The following is a 17,521-nucleotide window of genomic DNA, read 5'->3' on the forward strand; positions in this document are numbered from 1 at the left end:
TGTGAACTTGAAATGATGTTGAGTTTGCACAGAAGGTAGACAACCTTGCCAGAGAAAACCAAAGTCTAGAAGGAAGAAGCATCAAAAAAGCTGACACTAACTAGAAGTCATCCCAGTGCAAAGATCCTTATGCTTTTATTTTTATTACCCTTTCCACCACCGTGTTATTTGTCTATGTGCAAAAAGTGGGGGTAGTTAGTTAGGAAGGGGGGGGGGGGGGGAAGATTGGGAAAGGGTTATCAGAAAGTCATTACATTATCTGTTTAATTATAATACTGTACACAATAAAATATTACTTGTGTTAAAGTTACAAACCTGGTGACTGCAGTTTATTGGGTTCAACCAAGAACCTGGAGTATTTTAAATAAAACCTGTGTTGCAACTCTGGGTCAAGTGGAGCTGGAATTGACCATGCAATAGCCCAGGGTGTTGTGACAATATGTTTGAAGATCACACAGCACTATGGACAAAATTCTCTTAATTCTCAAATAAATATAGAAAAAAGGGTTGTTACATTAAATATTGTCATGTACATAATATAATCCTATTATTATGTGCTTACTCGTCATGAATGACAGCACTCTCTTTTCTTGGTGCCAATGGGAGAAGGAAACTAGGATGATGTAAATTATTACAAAATTCTTAAACCTCTACCAAGATCTCCTAATTTACCTAATCCTCACACCCTGCATGATATAACTCAATTAAGTTTGGAGGAAGAAGATAAATAAAATAATGCAAATGACAGTGTGCTTCAAAGCTTGATTTTTTTTTAATTTCAGTCAAACAAAAATGTAATTGCCAGTTCCATCACGTTGGTCTACAATACCAAGATAGTTTCCTTAAATAGCATCTTCAAAGAAATAGGCTTGCTTCCACCACAAACAGATGAAACATCTTAACATAACCACTAATATTCAAATAAAAGTGCACAATTGTACGTACAAACTCAAACTTTTGGTTTAAAAAAAATAAAGACGTTTAAATGTCAGATTCTTCCAAATCTCTGAAAATTATGCATAACTGAGGGGAAAGGGAGAGGGAAGGACAGAGAGAATTCACTTACTGGACACCAACCAGATAGGTTAGTTTTCAAGTCTTAACCCATAACTATTTATTGAAGTATTATTTGTTGTTGTAATAGTCAAGGTCAAGAGATCAGTGGTACTTATTCAAATGTTGTAGAGACCAGTGAAAATACTGTGATCCTCAAAATACAACATGACAATCTCCACACTTGTCCCTCAACTTACAAAAAAAAAAAATACCCCCAAATCTTTGTACTTTTCACAGGTAAAGATATTGAAGTTAGTTTCTTCTCATGATATGAAAATATTTATGCAAAATAGCCACAATTTGCAGCGGCTAAACAAAATGGAGGAAGAGCTTGAATTCCAGCTATGCAGTTATTTTAGAGGCAATCATATTTAAGTTCACCTTCAATTATTTTCCTTTTTGCTAGAAAATATGGCCCAGTGCTAAGATAAAACAAAAACCTGCTGATTGAAAACCTACCATAATGAATAGAGGAATGCTGACACAATGCAAAGTCCTGCCTTTGAAGTAAGCTGCATAGGACTCTTTTAAACTGTTTATATTTTAATGACTGAAAAACTATCTTCCTAGCTAATTTTGGTCATTAAAGTCACATTCATGATAAGTCACATGACCTAAAAATGCCCTGACTTGCTTGTGGTCACTGAGTGGGAGTACCAATCTAATGCCCAAGTTCAAGATGTCATCTTCTGCCTTTTGGAACTATGTTAAGATTGACCAAACCTATTTCTCACAGGATGCCGTATAGCCTGAAGACAAAGGAGATATTGTCAGAGTTGGATTTAAGGCCAGGTCAGAGGTGAAAGTCCAGTAATTAATCCAAAGTCTTCCTTTAGAAGAAATTAGATCACTTAACTAATCACATTCAAGTCCTGCAATGGTTTTCATTGCCCAGTCTACCCCACATATTCATATTTGGTTGCACTTGAAAAAAAAATGAAAATCGCTTATTGTCACGAGTAGGCTTCAATGAAGTTACTGTGAAAAGCCCCTAGTCACCACATTCCGGCACCTGTCCGGGGAGGCTGGTACGGGAATCGAACCGTGCTGCTGGCCTGCTTTAAAAGCCAGCGATTTAGCTGAGTGAGCTAAACCAGCCATTTGATGACAAATGTATCAATGCTGAAGTGACATTTTAAATGTATGGTCTCAGAATTTGTGGCATGATTTTCAAACAATCTCAATAACAACCCTCAAATATGGAGATAGCTTTATAGTTTTCAAAGTAGTTCAACCATAAAAGCATATAGTCTAAAAACCGTGACCTTGTAATTATGGTACAATGCTGCCAAAATTAATAGACATGTAATTGAAGTATAGTTCTCTTCATGCCACAAAGTTAACCTGAAAATACAATTTTTTTTTTACGAGAGATGATCCGAGTTATCAATTCGTGCCCCTCTGATAATGAGCAAGCAGCGAGAACAGCACGGTGGCACAGTGGCTAGCACTACTGTCTCACGGTGCCGAGGACCCAGGTTCGATCCCAGCCCCGGGTCACCATCTGTGTGGAGTTTGCACATTCTCCCCATGTCTGCGTGGGTCTCACCCCAACAACCAAAGATGTGCAGGGTAGGTGGATTGGCCACTAAGTATCCAAAACAATTGCAATGTTAATGGGCACACTTCTCACTGATGTCTTTCATCAGAAAAATATATGTGCTTAGAATCACAAATAACCAGTATCAAACTATCTGGTCCATTTTACAGATTCAGAGCAGTTTGCCATGTAGAACCCTTCTTTACCAAACCTTCTCCTAAAGCATGACAGCATCTACTCCAAAATTGAGCCACAAAATACAGCAAGTTTTAGGGTGTTAGTGATTTCAGTTGGAGAATTAATTGCAAGTGCTACAATTAAAGTTGCAGCCTCTGCTTACAGGGAAGGAAAAATAAAATCTAACAAAGACTCCTTTAATCCCCATTTCTGTGCAAGCTCCACAGTTCAATTTTTCACTTTGAAAAAAAATGATGTGGATATATTGACAAGAACAGGAATAATCTCAATGATGTTACCCTGCATAGGCCAATCACGAACCACAACTCACCATGAAAGCAATGGTACTAATAAACTTTTTGTTGAGGGTTACAAACCCATACAGTGACTTTCTTGATGGCTGGTGGTGGTTACCCAAATCACGATAAAATACTATTGGATATCACCCAATGAGTATTTCCATTTACTGACATTTTAATTATTTCACATTTGCTTAAACACCAATTCAGTTTACCGTATCTTTACAGCAATAGAGTCTGGACTCAAATACTATCAGCCAATAGTTGACCAGAAATCATTTGGAAAGCAGACGTATAACTCGAAAAATGTAATCAAGAAACATCTGGCGCAAGCCTCATGAACAAACTAAATCTCTAGGTACTTGTGTACTGTTCCTATTTAAGATTGGAAAAAATCTATCTTGCCAGGCATTTTAATAATTAAAATCATACAAGCAATCGGAAGGCAATAAGCAGGAGTCCATGTAGTCATTTCAATCCATGGGTACAGTATTACCCCAATTTCACAATAATGCAAGCAGGCAGCGAAAGCATCACATTGGAACACTGAAATATAGTCAATCGTGCATCCTTCAGGATCATATAAATATGACTATATAATTCTCACCTTTTCCTCATTATTCTATTTATTTTTTTCTGGTTTTGCCTTTCCTGGTCCCTTTGATCTTTTCCTTTTTCTCTACATCTTGGTTCCCCTTCATTATTCGTTTGCCATTTTAATCCAATAACAATTTAATTGGCTCTTTGTTACTGGTAAATAAAAACAAAATCAATCTGGACAGTGCATTGTGAAAGATCCTTATTAAAATCAAAAGATCACAAAGGACTTTCACTTGACACAGTGAATACTAGGAAGGAATGTGTCTCCATTCCATTACCCAGCTCTCCAAGTAAGGGAACGCAAAAGAATACAACAAAGTTGGCATTTGCCATTGGAATACAAGGAGCGTGAGCCTCAGGCAGGAGAGCTGCACGAGCAGGACTTAATCGGGGCTGAATTAAAAAAAACAAAGACTGTATTATTAACACCTTTATCTGGGCTCACTTGAAAAATAACCTTATGGGTGGAGTATAGGTGGTTGTTGGCACCTGTGTTTTGCACTTTCTTGAAGTGTCATTTTTAGATGAGACATTAAACAAATTCTTCACCTGTCTGTTTAGAGGAATGTAAAAAATTCCATATTATTCGAAGAGATTCTGGCACCACTACAGTTAAGACATGTCCTACATTACAACAGTGACTGCACTTCAAAAATACTTCTGGTACATCTAGTGGTTGTGAACGATGGTATATAAATGCAAGTCTTTCTTTCAAATTTGTAATTTTCTAAAATATTTTTCTGTGCACAAACTGGCTGCTGCATTTGTTTATGTGACAACAGCAAATATCTAACAAAACTAACTCATTGGCCATAAGGTCATCTGGAAGCTTCAAGTGTGTCAAAACTTCTATATGAATGAAAGGTCTATCTTATTTTTGGAGTGGATGAAATTGTCCAGAATTCATGGTCCTAATTCTTAGCCAGCAATTTGTGCTGGTGGGTTTAGGATGAGAATAAAATGGGTTCAGGTTGTACTTTCTCTGTGGTCAAGCAGACTGAAGAAATTAAGTCTCACATAATTAATGGACATGGGTGGAATATCTGTGGGCATCTACAGAATTGTACACATCAAGGTCGGAGAAACTTCACTACTTCCCATTATTGCAATCATAAGCGTACAACGTTTCATACAGAAGACTTTTTTCTCACTTCAACACCATAGCTTATGCAACTTGCCTGTCTCTGATCTGAAGTCAATGATACTTTTAGTGAATTGCTCAAAACTCAAAATCAGGCAGCTGAGAAAATTAACACCGGCAAACCAACTAACCCATGTCACACTATGCATGAGCATCAAAAACGCTGAATATCATATTGAGTAGTGTATCTTCAATTCTTGAAGATGCCAAAATACTCAGTGGAAAAATGTGTTTTACAAAAGTAAACTAACTTAAGATCTTTCAATCTATGCATGCAATTGGTTTCAATAGTTTTTTAGTTGACAGTCTGTGTTTACTCCTACCAATATTTAAGTTTTTTGAACTGTCATCTGCTGGAGCTCAGTAATTTTAAAGGATTAATATAATATATCCAGACAGAAATCAGCAAAGACCATGGACGTAATTGTGTTAACTTCGTTACTCTATCGCTGAGCAGATGTGTTTGCTACATTTTCTATTTTTATTTCAGAATTTCATAATAATGCTTATGATTGATATCCTGCTTTTTTCACTTAAGGAGCCAGGGATATGTTTTTAAATTATCATTTATTCACCAATGTTTGACCTATATCAATTCACATCTTGAGATCTCAAACATCTATGGCAAGTCTATGACAAACCGGTGTGTTGAAGGATGCAGATTGATGAGCCATATTGTCATTTTTTCATTCCTACTTACAGCACAGCCTTGCTAACCTTTGGGTCATTCTTTTCACACCGAACTGTGAAAATGTTTGTACCTTAAATGATGTACAGTCTTATACAGAGGATTAGGTTAATTTATGTAGAAAATGCCAAAACATATTTTTCTACATTTAATTCTCTACTTACCATTTCAGGAATAAAGTAATATTTAATTTGAAGCACAATGAAGGGATAGTGTACAATGAATGGTCATTAGCCTAAAAGATCAACTATTTCTCTCCACAGATGCTGCCCTACCTGTTGAGTATTTCAGCATTTTATGTTTTTATTTCTGAAGGGATAGCATAGTCTTTATTGGGTCAAATTTTAGAATATTCTGATAAAGACCATCTTATTTCAGATATTGACCACTGGCTGACTTATTTCCAGCCGGTGTGATTGTTTTTTTCTTTTGCAACAATCTTTCACGTTTTAAAGTTTTTGAACAGGCAAGATTCAGAGATAGCACAAAACACAAGCAGATGCCCATCTGTACTTTTCCTTTTTCTTTAAACTCCAGTAATGAGTCAAAACAAAACAAGAAATTTATCAAAGCAGAGGAACAAAATCTATATACTACATTTGTTCCTTCTACAAAAAAAATACACTGTACATTTATCCTTCCGCTTTATTACACATTTGTTCCTTATTTTTGTTCATGAGTACTGCAAGTTGTTGCTTGATTTCTTCCATCTGCAATCAAAAACACAATTGCAGCTTCAGAATATTAATAAAACATATTATTGTGTCACCTGTTGCAAACATGACAATACAACAGCATTTTTTTAACAAAAACTGCAATAGATCACTTACTGTAGATTGAACCTTCATTTAAGGATACAAAAATCAACATCCACAGACAAATAAAAATTTGCCATGAATCCATGTGAGAATATCACCTTAGAAACAAGTAAAAATGACCCATTTTTATTTGTATGTGGAAGTTGAATAAATGAAAAGTATTGAATGTCCCTAGACATTGGACTTCAAAAGTCTTACAGGTATAAGTGGACATGCAATTCATTTACATTAAACTTGGATCCCAAGACAAAGGTATCATAACAAAAGAAACCTGCTTTGAACAACAAATTAACAATGTTCTCCCAAAGGACGTTATAAGTGGAATAGATTAATCAGGATTTGTTGATTAAATTTCAAAACTTAAAAACTAAACTGATCCAGTTATGATTAAAATCGAGAGATATTGATCAGGCAGGTGACTGACATATATAGAAATCAATTATACTGGGAGAATTTCCAAACCTAATTTATGGAAAATCCAGAGGTAGCTTTGTTTGCCTGAATTGTACAATCCTCTGGGAGTGTTGCTCTCTTATCAAAGGCTGGAGAATTTAGAAATGGATCGATAAGAGGCAAGATTCCGTGACTATAAAGTGTGCATCTGGATCAACTAAAAGCACAAAACCTATCAGTGAGCACTGGTAATGAGCTATTTCTCTAACTAGGTCTACTCTGAACCTACATGATGATTCGTAGCCTGGCTCAGTTATTAGTATGCATGCCAATGATGATGATGACTTAGATCCAATTTTCCACTAGCAGTCACGTAATTTTGGAGCATACTCCCCCCAAAAAGGAATGATTTACCTCCCCAAAGGACATGGTCATCAGACAACTGATAATTTGTTGATTGTAATCCTTGCCGGGAGACATCCTAGGACCAGCAATCTTCTCATGCAACATGGCGAGGTGCAGAACTGACAGCTTCAATGTACTCCTACCATCGTCCCAGGTATAGCATGAAAACACATCATACCACACTGAATTATAGGTTTGAGATGCCAGCAGCAACTCTTTGCCTTTCTGCAATCATCTAAAAGTATGTTTGAACCCTGCATATACAACGCACGATCAAGTACTCAAAGCATTATTGTTTCTTTCTGTTGAAAGCATGTTATAAGATTGTTGCAAACCATCTATTGCATGTTATCATTCTTTCACTGGACCTCTAAGCTGCACCATCCATAGCCCTCATTTCCCTTGGACAAGCTGAAGTCCTTCAAGTTCTAATTTGAACATCCTTCTTTATGTTCACTGTGACACTGGCCAGGGTTTTCTGACAGCAGAGGCAACACGCCGCTGGCAGGATCATCCAGTCCTGCTGAAGGTATTGGCATTTTGCATGGTTTGTCAGCAGTTCCACCCAGGAACCCGACAGCCAATGGTGACCCGCATCTTCCACCAGAAAACCCACTGCGGGGGCGGAATTCCCAGCCTAAGTGTTTGCTCTCTCATTTATCCCATCTGTTGAACTTGAAGATTAGCAACTCCCACTTCCTCATAGTCCCATCTTCAACCCCACCAGTCTCCCCGAACAGGCGCCGGAATGTGGCGACTAGGGGCTTTCCACAGTAACTTCATTTGAAGCCTACTTGTGACAATAAGCAATTTTCATTTCATTTCATTCACAACAATGCCTCAATTAACCTTGCAAGACCTCTTCAGTTCAGCACTGGCCTGAGTGAATTCAAATTGCTTTCCACAGTAACTTCATTTGAAGCCTACTTGTGACAATAAGCAATTTTCATTTCATTCACAACAATGCCTCAATTAACCTTGCAAGACCTCTTCAGTTCAGCACTGGCCTGAGTGAATTCAAATTGCCATACAATATGAAACAGCTTGTACAGGCAACATTTTCGGATAGAAAAATGTGAAAATATCACAGTACACAAAATTTGAATAGAACATAAACTTACAGCTTTTTGAAGATCTTTGCAACAACAACTCTTGTGATCTTGAACAGGAAGAAATAGATAAAAAATAATTGTGCAAATAACAGATTTCTCCGAGTAAGGTTAGGAGCTTAATCAGATTACATATTTACAAATAATGAAGCTGAACATGGGATTAGGAACTGTGAACACAATAGCTGAGAAGGACCTTGAACATTAATTATCTGAAACCATAGTATAGTGGGGCAGCATTACACCACACTTTATTAATTGTAACCATTTAGACTCATGTACCAAACAGAGTATATATTCAGTTCTCAAAAGTGCAGATAATTACCTTTTTGAGTTATTCTCTGATCTGGGTATTTAGCCAGACCTTCCAATACCAATTTATCAGATATTTTAATTGCAGCACCTTCAACATGTCCGATCAAATCGACAGTGTGGATATTTCCATCAAACTCTCTGATTGTGGCCAAAATATTTTTATCAAGCAGCAGAGTTTTGAGTAAGTTGCTGGCTGCAGGAGTCCATACATCAAATGTTGGTTCAACATCTAATGAAACATGTAAATAATGGTTACACAATGGAAATAACCGTCTCAATCTGGGTGGGAGTGTTCACGGTCTTAGCCAGGATAGTGGAGGGGGGAGTGGACCCGGACCCTTTGGTGGCAAATTTGGGGTTTCAGAGAAGCCGGTGCTCATGGAGAGGAGGAAGGCCGATGTCTTGGCCTTCGCCTCTCTGAATGCACGGCAACCAATTTTGCTGGAGTGGCTGTCAGCATCGCCACTGGGGGTAGCAGCATAGTTGGGTGACCTGTATGACTTCCTGCAGTTAGAGAAGATAAAGTCCGAGTTAAGGGGCTCAGCAGAGGAGTTTGAGAAAAGGTGGGGGATGTTTGTGACCGTGTTTGAGGAGGTGGGGGGAAGAGAAGATGGGTGAAAAAGGAGAAAAATCTGTACAAACTGTATAGTTGATTGTTGGGAAGAATGTTTCCCAGGGTGTTTATTTTCTGTAATCTACTTTGATAAAAGTTTGAATAAAATGAGTTTTTAAAAAAGGAACTAACCGTCTCAAATTTAGTTAATTTTGTCAGAGCTGCAACGCTCGAGGTGGACTTTTTATGAACAAAGAGAAGGCCTATAATAATTATTAGATGTGGGTGAGTTAGTTGGGTTGTTAATGGTTGGACTGTGATTGTCATGTATTGTATCTGTACGTATTTGGTAGTTACTGTGGATTTATTTTGTAATAAAATTATATTATAAAAGGGAAATATCTGACCAACATGCTGGAGCTTTTTGAGGATGCAACTAGCACAATAAATAAGGAGAACTGGTTGATGTTGTAGATTTAGATTTTCAGAAAGCTTTTGATAAGGTTCCACACAAGAGGTTAGTAACAAAATTAGGACATGGGACAGAGAAAATATGCCGGCATGGATTGAAATTGGTTAACAGAGGGAATAAATGGGTAATTTTCAGGATGGCAGGCTGTCACAAGCGGGTGCCACAAGGGTCAATGCTTGGGCCCCAGCTGTTCACAATCAATATCAATGATTTGGATGTAGGGATTCAACGTAATATTCTAAGTTTACAGATGACACAAAACTGAAAGTGAGTTGAGGAGAATATAAAGATGCATCAAGAGGGTTTGGAGTCTATGCAAGTGGGCAACAATTTGGCATTTGGAATATAATGTGGAGAAATTAGAGGTTATCCAATTCGGTGGGACAGAAATACTGAGAAATTCTTAATTGGAGAGAGAGGCTGGGAGTTGTTGAACTTCAAAGGCACTTGAGTGTCCTTGTTCATGAGTCACTGAGAACTTATAGGTGTAGCAATAAATAATCAGTGACTGGAATGTTGGCCTTCGGTACAAGTGGATTTGAGTAAGATGCAATTACTGCAATTCTATGATGCCTTGGTGAAACCACACCTGGAGTAGTGGGAGTCGTTTTGGTCTCCTTACCCAAGGAAAGATCATCTCTGCCAGAGAGGAAGTGCAACAAAGATTTGCCAAACTAATGGAAGGATTGTCCGATGAGGAAAGATTAATAGACTGGGCCTTTATCAAGCTCTGCAAGAATCTTTTATTCATGAATGAGATCACCTCTCATTCTTAAGTCCAGAGAATAGAATAGATACAGAAAAGATGTTTCTGATGACTGGGAGGTCTAGAACCAGGAGACACAGTCCCAGCCATTTAGGACTGAGATTGGGAAGAATTTCTTCATTTAGAGGATGGTACATCTTTGGAATTCTCAGCCCCAGGGAGCTGTGGAGGCTTAGTTATTAAGTACATTCAAAACTGAGATTTCTAAGATTTCTACATATTAAAAGCACAAAGGATATGGGGTACAGTGCAGGGAAATGGTGTTGAAGTAGAAGATTAGCTGTGATCTAATTGAATGGCAGAGTAAGCTCAAAAGGGCTGAATGGCCTACAGCTGCTCCTATTTCTTAATGTTCTTGCTCCAACTTGCAAAATTCAATATTACTTGTTCAAAAGGAAAACAAATCATTTATTTGTATGTGACAACAGAAATAAACTGGAAGAACAAAAGTGAAAGAATTTTGTCAAAATTCTGGAGACACCACTTGTGAAATGGGCATAAATCTGATTAGATCTGAGTTCTTGGGACTCAATCATGAAACCCTATAGCTTAAACCAGTATTAGCGACTAACTACATTTGGTCAATTACATTTCAGATTAACAAACAAAGCAAGGATACTGTACACTATAATTGGGTTCGTAAACTCAATACTCATTTGCAATCTGTGCACGTCAACTTGAACCTTTTTGAGCATTTGTTGGTAAATTCATAAAGTGACAAGAATATTGTGTAAGCATATGTATGGTGTTTTCTACAAAATCGGCAAATGTGGCTAAAATGCTACTGGCCACAATGATAGGTGAGCAAGAAATCTCTATTGGACAACACCAAGTTTCACTTCCTCATTTAACTTGAAAGGCACACAGAATTCATTCCAGAGATTTATTTGCCCTCATGCAGAGGTGTGAAGTATTTTAGATATGAAAGAAAAATGCAAGTCTTTCCTCTTAAAAAAATGTGTGGCAATTTACTAAATATAGCAAGGAACATTTTCCAGCCAACATAAAAAAGTAATTACCTGAAAGTGCAAACTTTCCAACTTGAAATGGGGGATCCAAAAGTTCTGGTGTAATACACTTAACCCGTTCAAGAGGTACAGTTTCTACAATTCCATTGTCTGCACAAATTACTTTCACTGTAAGGTCAGAACAATTCAGCACAATTGCACGATACCAGATGTTATCACCTAAAATATAGACATTAATACTTCAGGAATTCATACATATATCTTATACTTGAACCTTTACATGGTGAAGTATGTAAAGCAACAGTCACAAGTTTTTCTTTATTTTCAGAAGCATTTATAGTTCTTAAAATTATCCTCTTCAACTGTCCAAACTTACAAAAAACTGTCACACAGACTGAAGTGTCGACACTTCAATTTAGCCAGATTGCCAACTGCATTTCTCATTACTGGAACGGTGTCCACATAGAGCCCTAAATTGCCTCTTCTAATATTTCAAGAAGCACACTGCTCAAAGATGGACACTACTCCAGATAGTCTAACCAGGGAAGAAAGCAGGGAAGAAAGGGGAAGTCAGTGGAAATATTTTACAGTGGACATATAGGCCTTTCGCATTCATGCTGATGGATTTTCCGGTTCCACTGACGTCGTACTCTTGCCGTGGATTTCCCAACGGCGGGGGGTGCATTCAATGGGAAACCCCCGCTGACAATGTGGGACCAGAAGATCCCACTGACAGCCAACAGCAGGCCACCTCCGCCACCACAAACCATGTGGTGGATTTCGTGGAAAATCCCACCATATTTGGTAGAACAATTAAAGGGTAGTGGTTACAGAGATTATCAGCATTGGTGATCGTTGCGAGTGAAGTCTCCAGGGGTCCGTTTGGACTGAATACCTCCATAAATGATTTGGAGCTCAGAATCATGAGCACAACAGTCAAATGTACAGAACATACAGAACTAATGAAGGTACTTGACTAAAACTGAACAAAATAACTTACAGGAGTAAAGAAAGATGTTGGGTCAGTGACAGAATAGCAGATGAAACTCAGTGTAGAGAAGTGCAAAATCCTTCACATAAAAACAAAGTTCAGGAAGGAGATAATACTAAAATGGAAAGAAAATAATATCCATGGGAAATTAGAAATCTGGGGTCCTGATTGAAAATAAACTGAAGCTATTACAGCAATACTCATAGGAACACAGGAGCACAACTAGCCTGATCCACCATTCAATGAGATTGGGTCATCCACCTCATGACACTATCCCCATTGAGATCAGTAGCATCTGTAAATTTATATTTCGGTCTAGATCATGCTTGAACGATTGTTCCCGAAGGTAGTGAATTCCAAAAATTTTCCAGTGAATAAATTCTTCTTCCCCTCAGTCTTAACTGGTCTACCTCTTACCCGGAGTCTACGTCCCCTGGTTCCAGACTCACCAGTCATGGAAAGCATCCCATCTACATCTACCCTGCTGCAACCCGTAATAATCTCTAAATTAGAATGAGAGCTCATCTCATTTTTAAAAACCAAAGTGGATAATGCCTTGGCAGAGAACAAATCAATGTTGGGTTGTATTCAAAGGTCAATACTGAGCCAAAATGGTGAGGCAATGCTGCTTGAAAGATCATTGGTGCAACCATGCTTGCAATACAGAGGAGTATTGGTCACCTCAAATGACATTGCAGCTACTGAAAGGATAAGGAAGGGAGCAACCAGAATGATTGAGAAAATGGACGGACTATAATAGAAATGGTTGTGAAAATTGGGCCTGATCTCAATTAAAAAATAAAGTTTGACAGGTGATGAGATTGCTTGTTTTAGGATAATGTGCAGGGCAGCACGGTGGCACAGTGGTTAGCATTGTTGCCTACGGCGCTGAGGACACTGGTTTGAATCCCGGTCCTGGGTCACTATCCGTGTGGAGTTTGCACATTCTCCCTGTGTCTCTGTGGGTTTCGCCCCCACAATCCAAAAGATGTGCAGGATAGGTAGATTGGCCACCCTAAATTTCCCCTTAATTGGAAGAAATAATTGGGTACTCTAAATTTATTTTAAAAAAGGATAATGTGCAGTGTGACAAAGTATTTTATCCTACTGAAAAAAGACCAACCATATGAAAAAGAAATCTGTGGAAACATAATTTCATGGAATGAGTGGACAATCTACAGAATTGGCTCGGGAGGGAATTGAAAATTGGAGAGATTTTTTTCCAGAAAATATTTTGAGATGTTTAGAAAGTGCTTTGGAGATGACTTTGGGCTTTAGTTCTCAAAACCATTTGAGTTTTCTTTGCATCCGATATAGACCTCTTTCTAGACCATGTGAAATGAAATGAAAATCGCTGATTGTCACAAGTAGGCTTCAAATGAAGTTACTGTGAAAAGCCCCTAGTTGCCACATTCCGGCACCTTTTCGGAGAGACTGGTACAGGAATTGAACAGTGCTGCTGGCCTGCCTTGGTCTGCTTCAAAAGCCAGCTATTTAGCCCTGTGCTAAACCAGCCCATGTTATGGGGCTACCGGAATAACACAAAATAAATGTGCCTCGTTTTTTCTCTCTTTGTCCAGCAGCTGTATATTCCTCAACAATCTCCTTCAATCCTTCTGCCTCCAGTGCACTACTCCTCTGTTTGCTCCAGAACTGGAGCTGTGTCTTCAGCTAATCCACATCCTAACTGACTTCTCCTTATTTCTTCCAAAATCTTGTTTAGAACCCAAGCTTTTGATGGGTCCCGCTAATCACTGTCCGTTTGGTTCTGCATCTATTTTCTTTACAACTGAGGAATATGTTGTTTTGGCATAATAAAGCCACAGTATAAATACAAGTTGCTGCTCTATCACAAACCCCAATTGACCTGAACACCAAAAATTGTCTTGGCAGCACATCTTCAATCATGTGGGAAGGCCACATAATATATTACAAGAAGTCTCATACACACATGTACATATTGTCCAAGAACCTTACTTGCTGTTCCCATAATTTTTTTTTTTTTTTTTTTTTTTTACACACCCGTTTGTTCATATTTGTATCATAGAAGAATTGAATGGTAAATAAAGACTGGACAGAATACAAAATGGCTACCAATTTTCTGTCCCACGATCTGAGCTACTTGGCAATGTGTACTTCCCTTCTTATATTTTACATATTGCAAGCCTAGTCCCACCAATCATCTATAAAGTGGCAGGGTAACCTCACCATTTTGACGCAAAAGCAGCACAAATCCAGAATGTGAAAATGTGTGGGATATGCTACTTGACACATTCAGCATGCCAGGCAGAAATCTGGGGGGGGGGGGGGGGGGGGCACAGAGAGGGAGGGAGGGTGGCAGGAGAGAGAGCGCAATTTTCATCCGTACCGTAAAATTCCTGAAAGCTGATTTTGATTGGAGAAAACAAATGAAACTTATTCTCTGCTTCTGCTCCCAAAATCTTATTATTTCTCCAAAAACTACAACTAGTGAAATTGTGCACTATTTGCATTTATTGGGTTCTGAATCCTAAGCTTTAGCCTCTTGCTGAAAGATTCAGTTTACAAATAGCAACAAAGATAAGATTCCCGTGCTAAAACACAAAGCAGGTGTGCTATTTTAACACTTCAGCAGAAATTCCTACAAATGACATTTAACCTTCTTAGCCACATCAACTGCAACAATTATTTTAAAGTGCCACATCTGTTTACCATATGTAGTTACTGTACACTAAATCAATAAATGCAGAGAATGCAGTGCGTCGGAACATCAGTAAGAGGAAATCACCAGCGTGCGATATGGGCTAATTTTCATACTCAGGGTTAAGACCCAGAAGTACCGACCAACAGCGGGACTCCAGTCAGTAGCCAATTAAAAGTCCGCACAGACTTGAAATATCACCCAACCTAAATCCTGTAACCCCACCCGAAGGGGAGCGAGCACGCAGCGCAAACACATGCAGACACGGGGAGAATGTGCAAACTCCACACAGACAGTTACCCGAGGTCGGAATTGAACCTGGGTCCCTGATGCTGAGGGAACAGTACTAACCACTGTGCCACCCCACACCTCAAGTTTTTAATGCAAGGTACATAGAATACATTTTTCTGCTCATTCCCAACGAGTTATTCTTGCCCCTTCCTAATCCAAATCTATATGTTGCCCTTAGCAACAGTCAATAAAGCAATGGAGCTCCCTTCTACTTATAATATAATAATCTTTTTTGTCACAAGTAGGCTTACATTACCACTGCAATAAAGTTACTGTTGTTATTGGCTAGGGTTTAGAGAACACCAAAGTTTATCATGGAGTTCACCTGACCCACAACATTTAATAGATTTTGGTTATGGGGAGCACAAGGGTTCACTTTCAGGTTTTATGCAACAGGCACCTCAAGTAGTTTTAAACAAAACAATGTTTATTCTATGAATCCAGTAAACATTTTATAAACATACAGTAAACAGTTTATCAACTACCAACACAAATAATCCCCACAGATATAACACTCTATAGGTAACCCGTAATAACTTTCCTAACAACATCCGTAAGTCAAACACAGTTTTTAACAAAGACAGCAGGTTTGAATTCTCTACAGAAAGCAGTTATCACTTTGAAATTATCAAGTGATCTAAAGACATTCTTTAGCATGCAGAGAGATCAAAAATACACCTTGCTTGAATGCAGCTCCCAACTGAAAACAAACCAAAAACTCAGCTACAAAACAGCTTCCAGCTCAAAGCAGAAGTAAAAGCCAGAAACACCGCTCAGCTTCACACACACAATGACATCACTGCAACTATTTGATAAACACATTTTTCTTAAAGGGACCCTCACATGACACTGTGAAAATCCCCTGGTCGCCACATTCTGGTGCCTGTTGGGGAAACACAGAGGGAGAATTCAGAATGTCCAAATTGCATAACAGCACGGATAATCCCTTTTGATGCCAAATACGGGGGGGGGGGGGGGGGGGGGGGGGTGCCTATTTGACACAGGTTTCTTATGCTCCGCCCCCTCCAAAATGCACACTGCATGCCGTTGCGATGGCTTCAGCAGCTCACCTGAAGGCCCTCCCCCGATGGGTCGCGTTTATGACGGCGTTGTTTATTTCTAGTCTTGGCCATGCGGAAACATGGCATGGTGGCTGCAGAGTCCAGCGTCGCCACAGTTGGGCGGGAACTGTGCTGCTGGCCAGGGGCTGGGGGGCATCTGCAAGGGCTACCAAACTCCTAGGGAACACCACTGTATACAACCCTCGGGTCTGACTTGGGTCCATCTCTATTCTCTGTTTTTTTGACCATAACTCAAATTTGCATCAGAACTGTTACAGTCCGTTTAATTATTCTATGTTGCTAACAAGTCTGTTATGTTTCACCAATATTTATACTTTCAACCAGCATCACCAAAATAGACTATTAGGTCATTATCAAATTGCTGTTTGTGGGACCTTGTGTGCAATTTGACTGCTACATTTTCCTACATTTGAACAATGACTACACCTCAAATGCATTTAATAGGATGTCCCAAAGTGTTTGACAACCCGAGGTTATGAAAGGCACAATGCAAGTTCATTCTTTCTTTAAAAAAAATATTGTTAAAAACCTGCAAGGGTCTTATGGAGTGGGAACAATTAACTTCCTCGTGAACTTTGCGGAATACAAGTTCTTCCATGAAGAGGGCGGGGCACCGCCAAACAACGTATAGTTGTAGGGTATATAAAGCTGGCCAGTTGGCACCTACAAGGCAGACCCAGTTGGGATCTACCTTATGATGTATTTAATAGTTATTGTAAATAAACTAAGTTTCTTTGAACTATTCGGTGTGGACTTCTTCGTGGCCTTATGATCTTTCCACTTCAAATCAAAAACTGCATTCTACTCAGAAGCGGGGTGGGGTAGGTCACTCAGCAATCTCTATTTAGAAGCCACCACATCATCCAGGCCTGCCGAATCCCATAAAGTCTCAAGCTCAATGAAACTTCTCTCAGGCCTGCTGAACTTCACGGATCCTCCAAGCAGCCAGCAGCAGGGCACACCCTTCTAGACGGATGAATAATTGTAGCCGGATTCAGCCTATTGCTGGCTCTCCTGGGGCCTGCTCCCAGTTGTGTTACCAGCAAAGATTTTCCAGGCTGTGAATCCTGCTGGTTTTGGCCAATTTGGCAGCAGCAATTGGGAAAAAAAATTAAATAGGCAGCATGATTGCATTATTAAATGGTCAAAATTCCACCAAATTGCAGAAACCTATCTT

The 17,521-nt window shown here is 39.0% G+C and overlaps 1 protein-coding gene across 2 annotated transcripts in view; it reads right to left on the reverse strand.

Moving 5' to 3' along the window:
* Nucleotides 1–2,586: 2,586 nt before the first annotated feature.
* tdrd1 (tudor domain containing 1) overlaps nt 2,587–17,521 on the reverse strand; it is a 144,063-nt gene continuing 129,128 nt past the window's right edge. For both annotated transcript variants that reach the window (XM_038773345.1, XM_038773344.1), the window contains exons 18-21: nt 11,352–11,519; nt 8,552–8,770; nt 8,239–8,276; nt 2,587–6,211 (exon numbers count right to left, since the gene is read on the reverse strand). In XM_038773345.1, the coding sequence (XP_038629273.1) occupies nt 6,134–6,211; nt 8,239–8,276; nt 8,552–8,770; nt 11,352–11,519 (503 nt within the window). In that variant the 3' untranslated portion in view covers nt 2,587–6,133. The remainder of the gene's footprint in view (nt 6,212–8,238; nt 8,277–8,551; nt 8,771–11,351; nt 11,520–17,521) is intronic.

This window comes from Scyliorhinus canicula, chromosome 16 (assembly GCF_902713615.1).
Source record: "Scyliorhinus canicula chromosome 16, sScyCan1.1, whole genome shotgun sequence".
Lineage (NCBI taxonomy): Eukaryota > Metazoa > Chordata > Chondrichthyes > Carcharhiniformes > Scyliorhinidae > Scyliorhinus > Scyliorhinus canicula.